Raw genomic sequence first — 18,170 nt, forward strand, 5'->3', positions numbered from 1 at the left:
TCAGAGACCAAAAAAAAACTGTCACTGGAAAGTTTCAAAGGAATGAAAGCTTCAAAAGGAAGAGCTAAATAATGTGCTGTAACTTCCCTAACTACCTCCCAAACCTTTTCCTCCTGTGTCTAAAAATGATGTAGAAAAATTAATTTAGCAAGAATAAAGACAAATTCATAAAAAGACTTTGAAAAATAAGATATTTAGTTAAAGTGGGAGACTTGACACAGATTTCAAGTTGAGTACAAGAAGGACAATATTTGCAAGCTTGGCACTAAAAACCATCTTGACATCTCATATGGGAAAAATGCAACAAAAGTTGAAGAGTTGAACTTATTTCTTGTTGCTACATGACATCCTTGGTGGCCATTCTGCATACAACTGCATCCAGTAGAGTCCCACACTTCTCCTCCTGGGGAGTGATTTTATACAGCTGAAATGGAGACAAAACAGGAAGTAAGGACGGATATGATGTCAGTTATTTAAAAAAAAAAAGAAAAAGGAATGAAACCTTTGAAAACGTATTATTTGCAAACCTGTATCCCAAATGTCCTAATTAATTTACATTTAATAATAACACATGCAGAGAGTCTATATATGTACTTTATCTGTTATATGCAATATATACTGTATATATGTTTTTCATATAAAATTACTGTCTAGTAAAAAAAATACACAGATGCATGTATTAGTTCATATGGTGTGGAATGAGTCACATGAATTAAATCATTGATGGGGAACCTTTTTGATCTTTGCAGAGTCTGACAGCGAGGAAACATCTTCCACTGGAATCTGCCGTCCTTCCACCTTGGCTGTGATGTCTGCCAGAAGCTCTGATTCGTCTTTGTTGTGAACCACAACCACCATTACAGAGTCGTCGCCATCTGAGATCCCAAACCTTTTGAAGGCCTCTGAGATCTGTGTTATGGAAGACATGCAAAATAAACAATTGTGTTTTTCAGGGTTTGTAGTTACATTTGTCCATGGACTGATTACTGGACCGACAGACCATGGACCAGAGCCTCTGTTTGAAGTGACTTAACATTACTGTACTACACAGACAACAATGAAGAGACACAAAATGATTACACAGGGAACAAAAAATGACTACATAGGGAACAAAATAACTACAAATAGACACAAAATGGCCACAAAAACAAATAAAATTAGCTAAAAGAGACACAAAACGACTACAGAGAGACACAAAACACCTACAAAGAGACAAAAGACAACATGTGTGTAGTCAAAAGAGATGCAAAATAATCACAGACAGTCAACAAACAATGTTTGTGCCTGGGTGTCCTGCTTTTGGGGTTTGGAATCTTTAACATGTCTGTACCGAGGGGCATTTTGTCACATAATGCATCCATGCATCTGTCTGAAGCTCTGCTCCAGAGAAAGTTACACATTTATGTATGTTAAGTGCAATAAAAGAATAAGCTTCAATTTCTACAACACTGGGCAAGAGAGTAAGGGTCCAAAGACATAACGAATATTCCTGTCCTTAGATAATAAAGGCTGGTTTTTGCTTTGAACAAAAAGTAAATTATTCAGAAAATAAGTAAACATGAAACATGAAAAGGGGGGTGCTACTGCAAGTAAAGGCGGGACACAGTGCTTCTTGTGACTGCACAGGCATCATAACGAATGTCTAGTTTATGCTACTTACATTATTATTAGGTGACAGGTTGAAGATAATCTCTGAGTACAGACTTCTTGTCTTCATTTTCCCAGATTTCTGTAAGTGAACAGCTTTATTGGCAGCTACCAGCACTTGGAAAGGATTCACCAGCTGTAAATAAAGAAAAAGTCTGATGGTGAATGGAGTGACGTGATCAGACACGGTCGGTGAACGTTTTCTCTTTTGTAGAAATAAATAACTGTGAGCTAATACACATATATAATGATAAACATATGATACACAAGTGTTTAATAAGTCTTACCATTGTAGGGTTGATCAAGGCACCATTTATTTTACCCTCCACGGCACTTTGTCTCAACCCTGCGGCATTTTTGACTTCTTTGAAAAGCATTTGAGTCACTCTGTGATCGGGGAACAGCTCTAGCTCCTGCGTTAGATGCATGCTGAAAAATATGTGACAAAATATGAGAAAATTACAGTTCATAAACGGTTATCACTGCGCTTCACGTGAGGTCTGTACACGGTGGGAACCATAACACTGTGACACAGGACAGGAAGTGTCCTTTATTAGACAAAAAAAAAACACTAAAAGAAGAAAACAACATTTTAAAAGCATTTTCCTTTACAATTTCACTTATGGATGATTATGGTAATGACTATCTGATAAAAGTATCACGCTAAACTATTTAGCGCAACAGAGGAACTAATAGTTGTCGAAGAGTTTTCGTTTCCGATCGTGTTTCCTAGGCGGACCGCCAACTGTCAAAAATAAAAACTCTTCCGTTTACAAATACAGGACAGACTTCAACCAGTCTCCCTCTGAATTGAGGCTGTACAGTGATTTTATTTAGCAAACCTGGTCGTTATGCGGTTTACACAACATTATAACAGCTAGCTTTGGACTGTGTTTACTTTTACATCGGGTTTCGTCGTCAGACATGGAGAAATTTGAAGGCTACATCTTCACTGCTCTCTGCAGCACCAACTTTTTGGTATCCTGCCTGCTGTTCTCCAGAGTCACTCGGGAGCAAAGGGAGCCGTACATGGACGAGATTTTCCACATCCCACAAGCTCAGAAATACTGCCATGGAAAATTCAACGAGGTAAAGTGGCTCTCTGAAGCGAGTCCGTCATTGTTCAGCGGATTAGGGTTAGCTAGCAGCGGAGCTTTTGTTATTCAACATGGGGTGGCAGCTTGCAGAGCTTCTAATCTCCGTGTCGGACATATAGAATGACATTAGCGGGAGTTATGTCCGCCATAAAAAAAATGTAATGTACATGCAGGCTAGCTTTATCAAGCTCAAGGCTGTGGGGAAGAGGAGCTTAAAGGATCATATCGACGTTTTTTCATGTTTAAAGCTCTTTTCCATCACTGATAACCATGTTTTAAAACATAATGTAGCCTCCCCTCCTATCCGTGTCTAGTTTGTTTCAGTGTGGTGTGAAAACATGAAGTCTGCTTCACTTGATTTAGATCATAACACAACAGTGGACATTAGTCTGTCTGTTTTTATTTTAAATTATAAAACCATTTAATTGTAATGCAACTGAAAGTGGAGTCGATGGTGCCCCAGATGAATGCAGCATCTGTCTGAAGGATAGGAAAACACACAATTTATTTATTTACATATTACACCTTTACATAGCCAAGAAATCTAGCTATACAATTTCTTTTTTAATATGGAGCCCTGACCCAAATGACAGTGTAGTGTAGTTCACACATCATATACACACAAGAAAACACAAAATAAATTTACAACCTTCACAGTAAATGTTATGCACAGTAAAATCTAACAAACAGAAATGCAAGATACGCTTTGGCACTGTGTCAGATGTAATGTAAAATGAATACGATGTAAAATAAAATGTTTCTTTAAAAACAGAAAACATGACGTTACAATATCTGCGTTATATAACTAATCTTAAACGGAAACTTCAGTGACTCAGTTATGCAGTTTCATAAAGTTGCAAGAGACAGGTTAAAAAAAATTATCTTCAAAATTGAAGCATCAGAGGCTGAGATATCCTGACTTTTTGTCCCTAGTATGGGTAAAGCTCCAAAAATTGCTGGATCCTACATTTCCCATGATGCAACTCAACATTGTCTGTCATTAAACCCCTCATTGCCTGATAAACACTTATGTTATCTAAATTTCAAACCCTCAGTTTGTAACACAGACCTTCTGTTATGAATTTGTTGTCTCTAAGCTCAATCCAAAATAACCGTGATGTCATCACTATGACATCAGGGTTATTTTCTCAGACCTACAGATCCTACAGAGCTACAAAAGACATTAAACAACTCTTTTTACATGACAAGTAGACTTTAACATGCCCCTTTAACATGCTACTGATCCATGTGCAGTGGGACCCAATGATCACCACTCTCCCGGGCCTTTACCTCATCTCTGTGGGAGTCATCAAACCAGTGGTATGGCTCGCTGACCTGACAGGCGAGGTGGTGTGCTCCACGGCCATGCTGCGCTTCATCAACTTGCTCTTCAACTGTGGCAACCTTTACCTGCTCTATCTGCTCATCTGCAAGCTGCACCTCAGAGAGAAGGTAAGACCAGAGGACAAAAATCATGCATGAGTGATCTTGTTTGTCATTGTCTGGTTTCTGATACCACGTGTCTTCTCTTCCAGACACGAACAACATCACGCCGGGTCCTATCAGCGCTGTCTCTATCCACCTTCCCTGTGCTCTATTTCTTCAATTTCCTCTACTACACCGACGCCGGATCTACTTTTTTTATCCTCTTCACCTACCTCATGACACTCTACGGCTGCCACAAGGCCTCAGCGCTCCTTGGCATTTGCTCTGTGCTTTTCCGCCAGACAAACATTATCTGGGTGGCGTTCTGTGCAGGCACTCTGGTGGCCGCCAAAATGGATGAGGCCTGGAGGGTGGAGCATACCAAAAAGAGGGATGAGAAGTCTCCTCCATCCCAAGTTCCTCTGTCATTCAGCGGAGCAAAGAAAATAATACTTTTCACAGTAGAGTTCCTCACCTCACCTAGTCACGTGAAGGCGGTGCTGCTGGTGGCCTGGCCTTATGCAGTGGTTGGCATTTGTTTCCTGCTGTTTGTGGTGCTGAATGACGGGATCGTGGTGGGTGACAGGACGAGCCACGAGGCTTGCCTCAACTTTCCTCAACTCTTCTACTTCTTCTCATTCACCCTCTTCTTCTCCGTCCCCGTCTCACTTTGTTACCACCGCGCCCTGCGCTTCCTGCAGGCTCTGAAAAAACAGCCCTTGTTCTTCCTCTTCGTCACCGGTGTCTCCTTGCTCCTGGTGTGGAAGTTCACCTTCGTCCACAGGTACCTCCTGGCGGATAACCGCCATTTCCCCTTCTACGTGTGGAAAAAGCTTTTCCAGAGGCACGAGCTGGTGCGCTTCCTCCTCATCCCAGCATACATCTTTGCTGGGTGGAATTTTCTGGACTCCTTCAAGTCGCGCTCGCTCTTCTGGAGTTTGGCTTTCCTGGCGTGCCTCCTGGCTGCCACAGTGCCCCAGAAGCTGCTGGAGTTCAGGTACTTTATTGTTCCCTACCTGATGTACCGCCTGCACATGCCTCTCCCCTCTCTTCCCAGACTCGTTGTGGAGTTTCTCCTCTACACGGCGGTCAACGCTGCCACAATTTACATCTTCATCACTAAGACTTTCCACTGGCCGGACAGCACCGCCACACAGAGGTTCATGTGGTGAAGACAAGAGGCAAGCGAAGTAGTGTCGCTGGTATCAGATATCAGATGGACTCAAACGTCTGTTGGCATCAAAGGACTTTCCCAGTGTTGCTTTACAGAGAAGCACAGCACATGTGACACTTCAAAAGTCAAAGCAAAGCCTCTGTTACATCTGTTACATCTGATTAACAGACACAAACAGCTCATATAGTCATTTCATTTTTGTAGAGTGTAACCAACTGGTGTTTGGTATAAAGTATAGTGATTTCTACAGCTTCTACTCAGAACCAGTATTGCTAGTTTTAACAGTGAAAATGTGTAAAGAAAGACCCTGTAACGCTGAGTCAGATGTCAAGGTTTTTAGGGTTATGATATGATAACGGCTACAAACCTTAAAGAAGTGCTGCCAGTTCACTGTGGATCAGTTTACAATTACATGAAAATGACCAAGAAAATTTCAAAAAAGTATTGATTTTGTAAAAATGATTAAAGTTTTTGGCGTGGACAATACAGTGGTGTAGTCAGTATTGTAACATCATTGGTAATGGTCTGAGTTTACTGTATATACAAGTTGTTTGTACTGTAACAACACTTTGTTGTTGAAATGCTGATTCTTCTCCAGGGTGGAAAAATCTAAGTTGTGACATTTGTTTTGCAGATTTCTGGGAATTAACAAGGTGGGGTGTGGTTTTCTTCTGGCAAACAGTTTTCTACTAAATGTAAATACTGTATGCATCTCTGTGAATCAAGCTTTGAAGAAATAACTGTTGACATGAAATATGTAAATACGATTCAAGAGACCAAAAATGACATAGCCATATATATATATATATACATATATATATATATGTGTATTATTGCAAAGCTTCCAATGTTTTTGTAATGATTGAGGTTTTTTGCTTTTTGCCGGTGAAGAACACGTGACTCACAGAAAACTTTATAATTATAGAACTAAATTGAACATGTGTTTTTCCATTTTTACCTTGATTTGTACTTTGCCAAGCCATAAGACATTGTTCATCTAGGCGTTTGTGTCTTTTGTCTATCATGAAGTTTAATTTTTTATACTTTGTGGTTTAATTGTAATAGATGATGTCATCTCTTGTACGTTTCCCCCCTTTTTGTCCATTTAATTTAAGTTGATCTCAGTCACAACAGGACGTGGTTACAGCTTCAGCTTGAGACTTTCCAGGGTTGAGTTGAGGAAATTCAGTCAAATCTTGATGTGACATCCTGTAATTTATTAAATGTAATTATTTCAGATTTTAATTCGTTATGCAAGTGTTTTTCGTTTGTATCTGAGTCTTGTTTCTGTGTCTGTGTTTGCTCATTTGTCTGTAGCTTATGTTCTGCACTTCCTGTCCATCCAGCTCTTTGCTGTTCCCCTATTGATACAATCTTATGTATATCTTTGAATAAAATGATTCATGCAACATCAAGTCTTACGTTTATATAGCCAGAGAGCCAGACTCAAACACTAGGTGGAGCTATAAGACAGAGCTTCATATTCTCATGAAGAGAACATGTAATTTAACATGAAGATCAGAAATCAAACTGGTTATATATTCCACCCTGTGCCTTTATCCGATGCTTTCACAGCTGACAAACACCCCAAAATTATTGTTTCAACTCTTAACAAACATCAGTGCTTTCAAACCAAATTAAATTAGATGAAAGCAGATGAAGAAGAAACCCATGCAGCCAAATTTAATGAGCAGAATCTATTTTATAGTATGTGATGATCATAATAAAACCTATCGACAGGTTTGTTGCTCATATAATCTATAGTTTTAATCACTTTAGAAGTGAAAGCTCAATTGGGAGACAAAAGAAAACAAGTGGCATGATGATTGCTCTCCTTCTAACACATATCATTACCAAATTCTAATTACAGCAAGCAGTGTGGAGCCGGCTCACAGGAGAGACTTTAATAAAAATCAAACTGGGATGATTATACAAATGTTGATTACACGATTCACACTTTGAGCCTCTGTGAAGGAGCAAACCTACCAAGTGAACCTCTCAACAACATGGACACCATGTACACGGCATATTTGTTGCCGGGTAACTTACAGAGGGTTAGGGTTAGCACCCTGACTGACTGTCTCATGACAGCTAACTGTTAGCATACTGAGAGAGAGTCATTGTCTATGACATTAGCTTATGACTCATAGGCTAGCAACAGCCTCGCCAACAACTTATTGATTGATTTATACACATACAAACCATTCAGTGTTGAATTCAGATGCATGGTGCTTTGTTTGTTTTTATATTGGGTTAGGTATGAGCGGGACAGAACATGTGTCTGTGTAGAAGTACAACGTTAAAATCATTATCTTAATTGTGGCTAGACCCAGGACATTTTAGTAGTGAATGTTGAAAATCAGGACATTTTAGTTTTTACAGATTCAACTTAGGACACCCAGCTTGAAACCAGGGCAAACCTACAAACCGAGACGTCTGCTCACAGTATGGTAGATGGATTTTGTTACCTTGAGACAGAGCGAGGCTAGCTGCTTTCTCCTGTGTCCAGTGTTTATGCCAAGCTTAGCTAACTGGCTGCTGCCTGTAGACCCATATTTAACTGACAGACATTAGACTGGTATCTCATCTGACTCTCCACCAGAAAGCAGATAAACGTATTTCCCTTTGTACTTTACCAGCACAAAGAGAAATATGTGTAAATGTGAATCAGGATTGTCAGTTCAAAACAATTGTTTCACGCTTTCTGACTTGCAGATCATTGCTTGGATTTGATGTGTACAGTTAGAAGGGGCATCTATAACTGATTTGCTCAGATAGAACTGCATTAATTATTATTAATTATATTATTATGTTCTTTCGCTCCTTGACACTGTCTTTGCATATACGTCCACATACACACATGTAAACCGTTTTGCATAACAGCAAATCACCTTTCTGTTTGACATGTCTTTTTTTCCCCAGACTTTAACTTGTGTAAGCACCGGAGGCTCTGAGCATAGAAGCGAAGCCTCAAGAAAGTGCCAAAGGTGAGGACAAGACAGCAGAGAAATACACTGTGATAGATTTGTTTTGTTTTTTGAATTGAATCAGTTTGTTACTTAATCATTCCCCGAGGTTACATAAAAGATGCAAGAGCAGAAAATAATTAGGATGAGAAAGATGGAGTGGGAGGAGATGATAAGGAAGTGGAGGGAGAGAAAAACACAGATTTACAGGTACAGTATGAACAGCAAGAACCTCATTACAAAAGAGGTGACTGTAATTATAACAGTTGCAGTTCGGGTTAAAATAAAGTTAAAACTTTTGCCTTGCTTCACTATTATGTAAGCACACATACAGTTTTACAGTCTTGAGTTCTCTATTTTACAGTGGAAGTGTTTGTGTGCAAGTTACAGTACTTGTATGAAATGTTGCTTTGTGTGGACGCAGTCAACTTTCTACTTTATGTATTTTGAGTTGTTTTTTTTTTCTCCACCAAACAATTATTTACAAACTTCTGAATATCAATATGGACGACTTTGATTAAAATCCCCGTAGCTGTTTACCATGCCAAAGCTGACAGTGTGGCGTACAGTGTGAATTAAACCTGAAGCCGTCTGCTAACTGTGCATAGCTCAGTTAGCTTTGGCAGTGTTTTGTAACAACTGATCTCCCACTTACCTGATTAATTAAAGTGCTTGGCAGCCTGACAAGATCACACAAGTGTAAAAAATAATCAACATTGGAGGTGATGCAAGGCTTATAAGAACAGGGCCATTTTAAAATGAAAAAAGTAAGAGGTGCTGCAGCTGAACGTGCACGATTGTTAGTCAGCAGTTTGTAGATAGGTTTCACTTCGGTGCACAACCCACTGCATCCTAAGAAAATACATGCAAATTGACAAATTTATTAACACATGCGCTGCAAATACTCACAAAACAAGCAAAGCTGAAAATTATCGTCTGTGCTACTTGCAGCAGGTTTTTCTGTTTGCTTGTGTTGTGAGTATTAGCAGCAGGTGTGTTGTCAAATCGATGAAGTTGATCGATGTCAATCAATCAATATTTTCTGGATTTGTCTATTTGCGTTTCTGAAATTGCTACATGCTTCTTGCTGCAAGTAGCACAGATGGCAACATTGTCGTCTGTGCTACTTGCAGCGCTTTTCTGTATTTACTTGTGTTGTGAGTATTAGCAGCACATTTTTCTGCTTGGTTGTGTTGTGAGTGCGTTGAGCTCTCAGGGCCACCGTAGTTAATTTTCTTGGCGTTTTCGCGTTTTCGCTTAGCTATTCACATAGTTGGCACTGAAATAAAAACTCCTACAAATTGAACATCAAATGCATCAGGACGAAACTTCCTCTGTGAAGATGTAATTGATGTATGTAAAAGGTCATCCAATACATCAGAAATGTGTGCACTGCAGCTCTGTGGGAACAAATCTGTGTATTACTGATGTGTCTTCTCCAATTTCGCAATTTATTGGAACTGCTGGCTGGAGAAGCACCACGCTGCCTCTAACTCTCATTGACATTATTTCAAAAGGCAAGGCGCATGCCATTCCTAATCATTATTATCACCCCTACAGTGGGTGGTTACAACACAGACCTTTTCATTTTCTACTCTGCCTGCTCTGCTGGGTGCGCGGGGGTCCTGTGAGTTAGAGCCTGGGATAAACGTTTCTCTTTTGTAAGAAGTCATGATTGTCTCAGGGTTTCTTTACGGTATTATTTCTCTGGCGAGCCCAGTCCTTTGAAGTTTAACAAAGCTCTTTAAATCCACCATCAGCTGATAATGATTGTCGCACTCGCTGCAAATATCCAATTTTGACAAACAAGCAAAATAATGTGTCATTGTGAAGCATTGTCTAACCCTACAACTTGTAAAAGAGACAATGAAAACATTATTTTTGTTTTTTGCCTCTTAATACCTCATGGTGAAGAGCTTTACCAGGGTATGTTTGAACCTGTATTAGAATCTGGGCTCACTTAAACCTGAATTAATTGATTTTTTTTGCCACTTATTTATTTATTTGTTTTCTTTCAATGAGTCAATACATGTTAATGAACATCAGTACAAAATACACAATGTAAACATGCCGGATTGTCAGAAAAATGCTAATTTACATCCATAGTGTCTAGGCAGGAAACATAAACTACAAATACAAATACATAAAATAAGAAAGGACAAATATTGGCCTTTTTGGTCTTCTCTGGCTTTTACCTTTGGTCTGATTCTTTAGCTGTTTTTGAATTGTTGTCTGAAATGTGAGTGTGTGACAACCATGTAATCCACATTTCATACTTATATCTTGTCTCTTTGCATGAAAAATAGATTGATTGCCTTACTAAGAAAATCTACCAGCTAATGCCAATTGTGCTTGACAAGGCTGTTTTATGAGGGAAAAAATAATCAGCTTAAATGGGATATTATTCATTTTTGGAATTGCCTTTTTTATGGTGTGTGTTCGGAGGTCACCCAAGTGTACCAATTACAACTTCAGCTTGACTGAATGTTGCCTAATTTATTTGCACATTATATTAATCAACTCCCTCTCCTCGTCCAAGAAGAGCAGTAAAAGTGTGTGTGTGTGAGCGAGTGTATGAGAGAGTGTGTGGAGTCAGCAGAGCAGTAGAGATGTCGTCGCTGTCAGATGATCCTTTAACTCCTGCGACACTCTCGACCCTGTCACTGTACATCAGTCAGCTTCCTACACACACACACACACACACACACACACACACACACACACACACACACACACACACGTCCACGCACATACATGTATTCACATTTGCATGTAAGTCACGCTCTTCACACCCTTCATCTGTGGCTGCTGACCACAAACACTGCAGAGAAAGGTCTACTAACTGTATCTATCAGAAATACACCAGTTCTTTCTCTCACTCTCTCTCACACACAGACACAGACACAGACACAGACACACACACACACACACACACACACACACACACACACAGAATAACTAGCAAGGCAATGAGACTCCCAGCACCCCATGCATCTGCCTCCTGTCTCACTGCATAATGCATCGCTAGCCGAGGCGGAAACACAGTCTCACACACGCACGCTTACACACGGTTATAGCCACGCAGAAACACTTTGCTGTGATGCATAATATATCAAGCCAGGTTAGGGAGAACAAGTGGCCTCATACTGTATGTACCGCTAATTGAGACAAAGGCAAGGTTTCTACTGTGTCTGTGAAAATGTGTGACTAAACACAGCAAGTACAATAAAAAACATTCGTCAGCTGAGGGGCCAAGCTGGCGTTTTATCTCACTTAGCCCTGTTAGTGTTGTTGTTTGTGGACTGTAATGAAGAAGCACGGCTGTGTTGTAGCTTGTTCTGGGTGTTTAATTTGATTCACTTCGAATAAGCAGGAAGAGCACCGACACATTTTTTTTTTTTATCCTCTCTCTTGTGCTACCTACTTTCTTTTTCACCCCCATGATCTGGAGGGCGGCCGTGAACATGAGATACTAAACTTTGTCTTCCCTGATCACAACTAATCTATCTCAGTCTGTAATTATGATTCAAAAACAAATTATCGATTGTATTTTGAGAGTAAATTGTTTCCTTGAGATAATGACTTAATTAGGCAGCAGCGACTGTGGTTTGCAGTTTGTGCTCGGCGGCTCACACCTTCAAAGTAAACACAGAGCAGGGACTCGAAGAAACAGATGGGGAGGCAGAGGACACCGTATGTTACCTCGACACTCAGCTTGTTTTCATGGAGCCATCCCGGGTGTTGTGGGTGTAGCAGTGATATTATACTCCCTGAAACATATTGTTTGATGTTTGAACATCATGAAACAATAGGGAAGACAAGAGCACCTGTCAAAACACAGAGACGTGTTTACAAGTCGCAGAAATGCATTTTAAAAGGGATATTCCACCAATTTTACGCATGCAGCTTTTAAGTCTGATAGGATGACTCTGATGATGTCATCAGGGTTACCTCAGCTTGGGCTTGGTAAATACAAATTTTTAATGGAACTAAAAGTACCGCCTAGCGGTTGTACGCCTCCGCCAAGCAGCCAAGTTGCAGGAAATATGGTCACAATCTGCCCTCCCCGAGTTACAGCATTGGATAATGGCCAGAGGTGTTCCTGCAGAACATTATGATGTCACAGTGAAGTTGACCTTTGACCGTTTGGATACGAAATGTCACTTTATATTATCCTTAGAGAAATTTGAGTTAAATTGTAATTAATGTATGAATCTGTGAGTTATGCCAAAACTGTGTTTTGTGAGGTCACAGTGACCTTGACCTTTGACCTTTGACATTTGACCACCAAAATCTTACAGTTCATCCTTGAGTCCAAATGAATGTTTGTGCCAAATGTGAAGAAATTCCCTCAAGGCGTTACATTCACGAGAATGGGGCAGACGGATAACCCGAAAACTGTCGCCAGCGTGGAGGCATAAACATCTGCATGACAGTCTATGGGGTCATGGGTATTTTATGAAGCAAAGAGGGTCTAATCAAAGTCTCTTTTGGGATGCATTATGGGAAATGTAGGTTCCAGTTTTGACCCATGCTGCGAACTAAAAGTCAGGATGTCTGGGGGGCTGATGCATCTTGTTTGACCATGAAGATAAAAGTTGAGGTAGAGTTTGATAAAATAACACAATGTAAAGGGAAAGTGAAGCAGGACCATTAGAGCTGCATTGCCTTTTACAAAAATAGAAATCTCATTTAGACATTACATATGCTGCAAGAAAAATATGTTATAACACAAATTCTCTTTAAAACTTACATAACACAATCCGAGCACATGAACCTGAACACACCAGCTATGTGCCGTCTCTTAGCACCTTTAAAAAAACAATTACAACCCGTGAAGAAAAGGATCTATTTTTATCAGAATGGTGGGAGTTCAGTGGGCAGAGTGGCCAAAACATATGTTTTGTTTTATTCCCTGCGCACAGTAATTACGAAACCTGCCTACGTTCATATCACATGCTGTCTGTAAAAGTTTGATGGCGTTGTGAGGGGCGTGTGTGAGGGGATTTGGTAGTTTTCAGAGGTGTCCTGATGCCACCTTCAGGCTGAGAAGATGCAACTCTGCACTCAGTGTTACACCAACTACCTGAACTTCTGTCTTTCTTTCTTTCTTTTTAATTTCTGGGGAATATTCAAATGAGATCCAACTTTAGCTGCGTCTCCGTGGCAGGTTGCTAAGCTACAGACAGTGTCAGGAAGTGACAAGCGAACATAATTACGACCCTGGTTGACAGACATCGACCACAGTGTTCATTAGACTTACTCAAGCATTAAGACATCAAGTCTTTTTAAAGGACCAAAACCTCACACGACCTTTTGTATTGACTAATTACCACATAATCAATGGTGAATAAGTATTTAAACAATTAAGGAGAAAAGGGAATCACTTCTCATTTCTCTACAGTATGGATGGTATGATGTAACAGCTGAGTTTTTTGCTTCTGTCTGAATATTTTCTTGCGTTTTCTTAGGCATCACAACATGAAAACACATTCAGATTTAATATCACAACTAACTGATGCACAAACAAAATAAATGAATAATTAAATTTGTCCTCCCTGCTGCTCATTTTCTCAGGTGTATCCTGCTTTGAATTTGCGACCTTGATGCTTTGCTCTATTGCTGCTAATGAGCATGGTTGCTCCTCTGTGGTGTGTGTGTGTGTGTGTGTGCGTAGTATGTTGTTTTTTTCTGCACAGCATTAGGACACACTCTCTCTCTCTCTCTCTCTCTCTCTGCTGGCGTTGCATTAGATGCTGACTGACAGTGATATTAGCACCTTTCCCTCACTGCCTTTCTTCGCCCCTCAATCAATCCATCCATCTCCTCGCTTGGCCTCAAGGGACGCTGGGAAAATAAAGCTATTTATAGCAACCTGAGGCGTGCATGAGACTCTCCCGTTTGAGCAGAAGAAAGAGAAAAATACCCAGTGCATACACTGTACAGCTAAATTGTTCATGTGACTCTCCGCTCTATTATAAATCTTACAAATGATACATTTATCTGATGACTATCTGTTAGCAGCAGCACGGGGTGCTGTTGCTATTGGTCCATTTTAAAGGCACAGTATGCAATGTTTTGACAAAATAAAGATGGAGTTTACCTCATACAACACCTGTACTCTCTACACTTGGCTTTTTTTTAGCACTCTTTGGTTTAAAGCGTACAGCAAAGAGTTTATTCCAGCTGTTACAGGTCAAGCTAGTGGCCACAAGAAATGCAGTATAACGTTATTTGATAGCGATATTTCTGTTGGAACGTAAAATTAAAACTAAACTTCATCACATAAAAAGCTGTTTTTAATTTTCAAATTGATTTAATTTGCCAACAGTAAATGGGCCGGACAGCTACAGCAATAGAACAGGTTCATTTTCAATAAAAACGATAAAAAAACATTAAAAAACACAGTTTTCTGCCAAAGTTACAAAGTTAGAACGGTTTGTTATTTGACAGATTTCTGTTTACTGTTTTCCTCTGTGAACTTCTCACTGGTTTGACGTGGCTCGTGATCTGCTGGACAAAGGTGATGACATAGATCAGGATGCCACTACATTTAACAGCTGGCAGGTTGTTGTTTTTTAAATGTAGAACTAACACCTGTAGATGTAATAGATGTTTTGTTTTTTTTTAACATTGCTTGTTGTTGAAATTTTGTCATGAAGTTTTGATGTTGTAGAGAAACATCAAGATTTGATTTTCAGGGGCTTCAACAAGTTAAAGATAAATACTAATCAATAATAATTCTCTCCAATTGTCAAAATGTGTTTTCCTTTAAAAATGTGAGGATTTACAGTTTTCATCCGGTGAAGACGGCTCACACCTGTCTCATGTTTCACTCACATCCCTGTGACGGGAAGCTTCTTTTTACACCTCCAGCTGCATTTGTTTTTCCTCTCTCTACATGGTTGTGTATGTTGGACTATGAGCTCTGTCAAACCCAGCTGAGCGCAGACCAGAACACATCCAGCAAAGACACTGAGGACTCATAAAGCTGCCACACAGCGTCTAAATAAGCCGTTATTTGACCTTGTAAAAAAAAAAGAAAAGAAAAAAGGAAGGCTCGGCACAATTTGCATTCTCATGTCTCAACCCACGTCAAGGAAGGAGTAAGCTTAAAAAAAAAGAGGAAAGAAACTAAAAAAACAAAATGAAAACATGCATGAACGGCTGAAATATGTGCTGTTGGGATGTTGAAAGGTGCAGACAAACCAGGGACTCTGTGACTGTCCTCACCTTAAGGAGAGTAGCATGTGATCCGTCCAGGTGAGGTGAATTTCCCATGACGATCTCTGATGTCATCCTGACTCCTGCAAGGAAAGAGTTTGGAGGAAAGCCTTTCCACAGTACCACCCTGCATGAAATATTAAGTCGAAATAATTATCTGCATGTCCCACACCAAACCATAGTGTTCAGCTATTACCTGTTTGTTGAGATTTTAATCTGACTATCTTTTAAGATAGTTTTTTAAAGTAAATAAAAAAAATAAAAAACAGTAAAGACTGAATACTGCATTTTCTTGGTCAGAGAAACTGTATGCTACTATGAGTTATCACAGTTTGAGAACCATCTTTAATATTAAGGAAGTTCTAGTTTTCCACGTGCAGAGCAAATCTGTACTTTTTTCAAAACTTTTCCAAGGACAGTCCAAAGTAAGATGGAAATAATGATCCCTGCTGGTCTTTTCACAAATATTTGAAGTGTGATAGCTTGATGAATGAGGAACATTTACACCAAGACACAGAGAATCCTTTATTCCATTAGTCACAAAGACATTAGAAACACAGACTCTCTCCATCATCCTCTGTCTCACGGAATTGATCCCTGTCATTAAATAAATTTTAAAAGAATGTTGCTGAAAAACTAAATCCTTCCTTCATAGCTGTCACGTTTGTACATATAGCTGAACAAACTTCCTTTGAGCTCAAATTTCACTTCACTTCAGGCAGCCAGTTCAAAATTTCCGGTTGGATTATTTTTTTTAGCCAAATGTGAGGACGACTGAGGGAATTTGTTTTGCAAATATATGCAAATATGGATGTGTAATAAGGTAAATTCATCAGGCAATTGTGTCCACTCTCTAAATTTATATGAGTGTGTTTACGAAGGGGGGGGGGGGGGGGGGGGGGGGGGTAGATGGGCCAACACCTGACATCCATCTCACACACAGGAGAGGGATGATGGTGATTGATTGGACAGCAAGACGCCGCGTGCATACGTGATTACAGCTTTCCATGTCACCATCAGCCAAATTTATTATAAACACGACGTTGACATATTTACTGTGGATGTTTCTTTGACAAGTCCACGCTGACAATCTGTCAATTACACATTTAAATCATCCACCTACATTAGACCCTCACTGTAAACATAATCCACGCCTCGTGTTGATTGACTTGATGGACTTTAACTTCACATATTCACTATTTTGTGACATCTGCCTAAATTTGGGATTTCATATATTTCCCATAATACCTACAAATAGCAATATTGATGACAGTGATTCTCTAGATTTCATAGCAGCCTTATAAATCACGTCTATAATGAATGTTTTTTTTTAAACTCTTTTTTAATGTGCAGTAAGTAATTAAAAGGCTATTGTTACTGTAAGTCTGATTGTCACATTGACACTTAATAGTAATAATTGGCAATACAGCCAGATATCGACGCTCCGTCCTCCTCAGCATAACACGCTGTTCACCAGTGACAGACTCGATGGTGACAGCTAGTCATCACACCACACGAGACGCATCATCACGTGTTTGTTATCAAGCCACAAACACGTGAGGAGTGAGCGGGCGGTGCGCTAATTGCATACACGAGGCGGGCGAAGGCTAATGAAGTTACCATGTAAACAGCAGCTCATATAAGGATGGTGGTTAGTGAGCGAAGGTGTTTACGGAGAGTTGGAGGCAGACTGATGAAGTTTGACGGGAAAGTTTGTTACCGGAGAGGGTAAACTTATTCACATTTCTACTTCACTTTAAGTTTCCCAAATTCCATGGAAATAAAACATTACTTGAGTCATTAAAAACCTGCTTGTGCGGAAAGTTTCATCCACCGAATTAAGCTTTAACTGTACTGACAAAAACAAGTTGAACTGTGACTTTTGAAAATCAGGTATCTCAGCACCTGCCACAGTACTTGCTGAGTTACTGAGTGTTGATGAAGAACACCATCAACCCCCAGCAGATTCTACAAATTTGGGTTTTTTTGTTTTTTTTGTGTGTGTGTGTATGTTTGTGTGTAATTGCCTCTTTCAACAGGCGCCAAATAACTGAGAAACAAATATTTTATTTTTTAGGAAAGAGTTGCCACCTCAGCAGGCAGATGACAGATTGGGTCTCGCACCAGGAGTGGGTGGTAAATCAGAGTGATACACAGAAACAGAAACATGTGCCAGTTTCAACACCTCTGATATTGCTAAATGTTACAGGGTTCCTGTTTTGCAGTTGCATTCACTGCCTTGCTCAAGGATAGTGTTCCTGTGTCCAGAGGAAAGGGAGAAGAGAAGAGAAAAAAAAAAAACACTGGAGCAAAATGTCCAGCAAATGTGTTTAATATGAATATTTATTTAAAAATCCATAGTTCGATACAGAAATAGTCATCTATTATATGTATTATCAGACAATCAGTACTTCAGTCATGCTTTCTCTGATTAATCACGGTTTCAAAAAAGTACAAGATCATTTTTTTTCCTATAATTGAACCTGTGCAAAGAAAATACACTAGAAAGCAATAGAAACACTGACACAAAATAGATAACGATTAATTCTTTTAAACAATTCATTTTTCTGAAGAAGGCATCGCACAATTCCAAGAAAATCAGTGAAAGATTTAAGGCCATTTTGTACAGTTAATTTT

General features: G+C 39.6%; 2 protein-coding genes across 2 annotated transcripts; one reads left to right on the top strand and one right to left on the bottom strand.

Annotated features, from left to right (window-relative positions):
• Positions 1 to 97: 97 nt before the first annotated feature.
• On the bottom strand, positions 98 to 2,157 carry tprkb (TP53RK binding protein). Its single transcript, XM_022749691.1, has 4 exons — positions 1,935 to 2,157; positions 1,661 to 1,783; positions 733 to 909; positions 98 to 424 (listed from the first exon to the last, which is right to left on the bottom strand). The coding sequence occupies exons 1-4, from the start codon at positions 2,115 to 2,117 to the stop codon at positions 338 to 340; spliced, it is 570 nt and encodes a 189-aa protein (XP_022605412.1). The 5' UTR covers positions 2,118 to 2,157; the 3' UTR covers positions 98 to 337.
• A 248-nt stretch (positions 2,158 to 2,405) lies between these two features.
• On the top strand, positions 2,406 to 6,754 carry LOC111224975 (putative Dol-P-Glc:Glc(2)Man(9)GlcNAc(2)-PP-Dol alpha-1,2-glucosyltransferase). Its single transcript, XM_022749692.1, has 3 exons — positions 2,406 to 2,736; positions 3,999 to 4,196; positions 4,280 to 6,754. Exons 1-3 carry the CDS (start codon positions 2,572 to 2,574, stop codon positions 5,339 to 5,341), a joined length of 1,425 nt encoding a protein of 474 aa, XP_022605413.1. The 5' UTR covers positions 2,406 to 2,571; the 3' UTR covers positions 5,342 to 6,754.
• The last annotated feature ends 11,416 nt before the right edge of the window (positions 6,755 to 18,170 follow it).

This window comes from Seriola dumerili, unplaced genomic scaffold, assembly GCF_002260705.1.
Source record: "Seriola dumerili isolate Sdu_G_001 unplaced genomic scaffold, Sdu_1.0 BDQW01000138.1, whole genome shotgun sequence".
Classification (NCBI taxonomy): domain Eukaryota; kingdom Metazoa; phylum Chordata; class Actinopteri; order Carangiformes; family Carangidae; genus Seriola; species Seriola dumerili.

Bases quoted from the DNA above. Each gene is read 5' to 3' on its own strand.
- LOC111224975 (XM_022749692.1), top strand. From the start codon at position 2,572: ATGGAGAAATTTGAAGGCTACATCTTCACTGCTCTCTGCAGCACCAAC. The intron at 2,737-3,998 runs GTAAAGTGGCTC...ATCCATGTGCAG, and splicing joins GCCATGGAAAATTCAACGAG to TGGGACCCAATGATCACCAC. The intron at 4,197-4,279 runs GTAAGACCAGAG...CTTCTCTTCCAG, and splicing joins AGCTGCACCTCAGAGAGAAG to ACACGAACAACATCACGCCG.
- tprkb (XM_022749691.1), bottom strand. From the start codon at position 2,117: ATGAACTGTAATTTTCTCATATTTTGTCACATATTTTTCAGCATGCAT. The intron at 1,784-1,934 runs GTAAGACTTATT...CTTTATTTACAG, and splicing joins CCTTGATCAACCCTACAATG to CTGGTGAATCCTTTCCAAGT. The intron at 910-1,660 runs GTAAGTAGCATA...TCCATAACACAG, and splicing joins ACCTGTCACCTAATAATAAT to ATCTCAGAGGCCTTCAAAAG.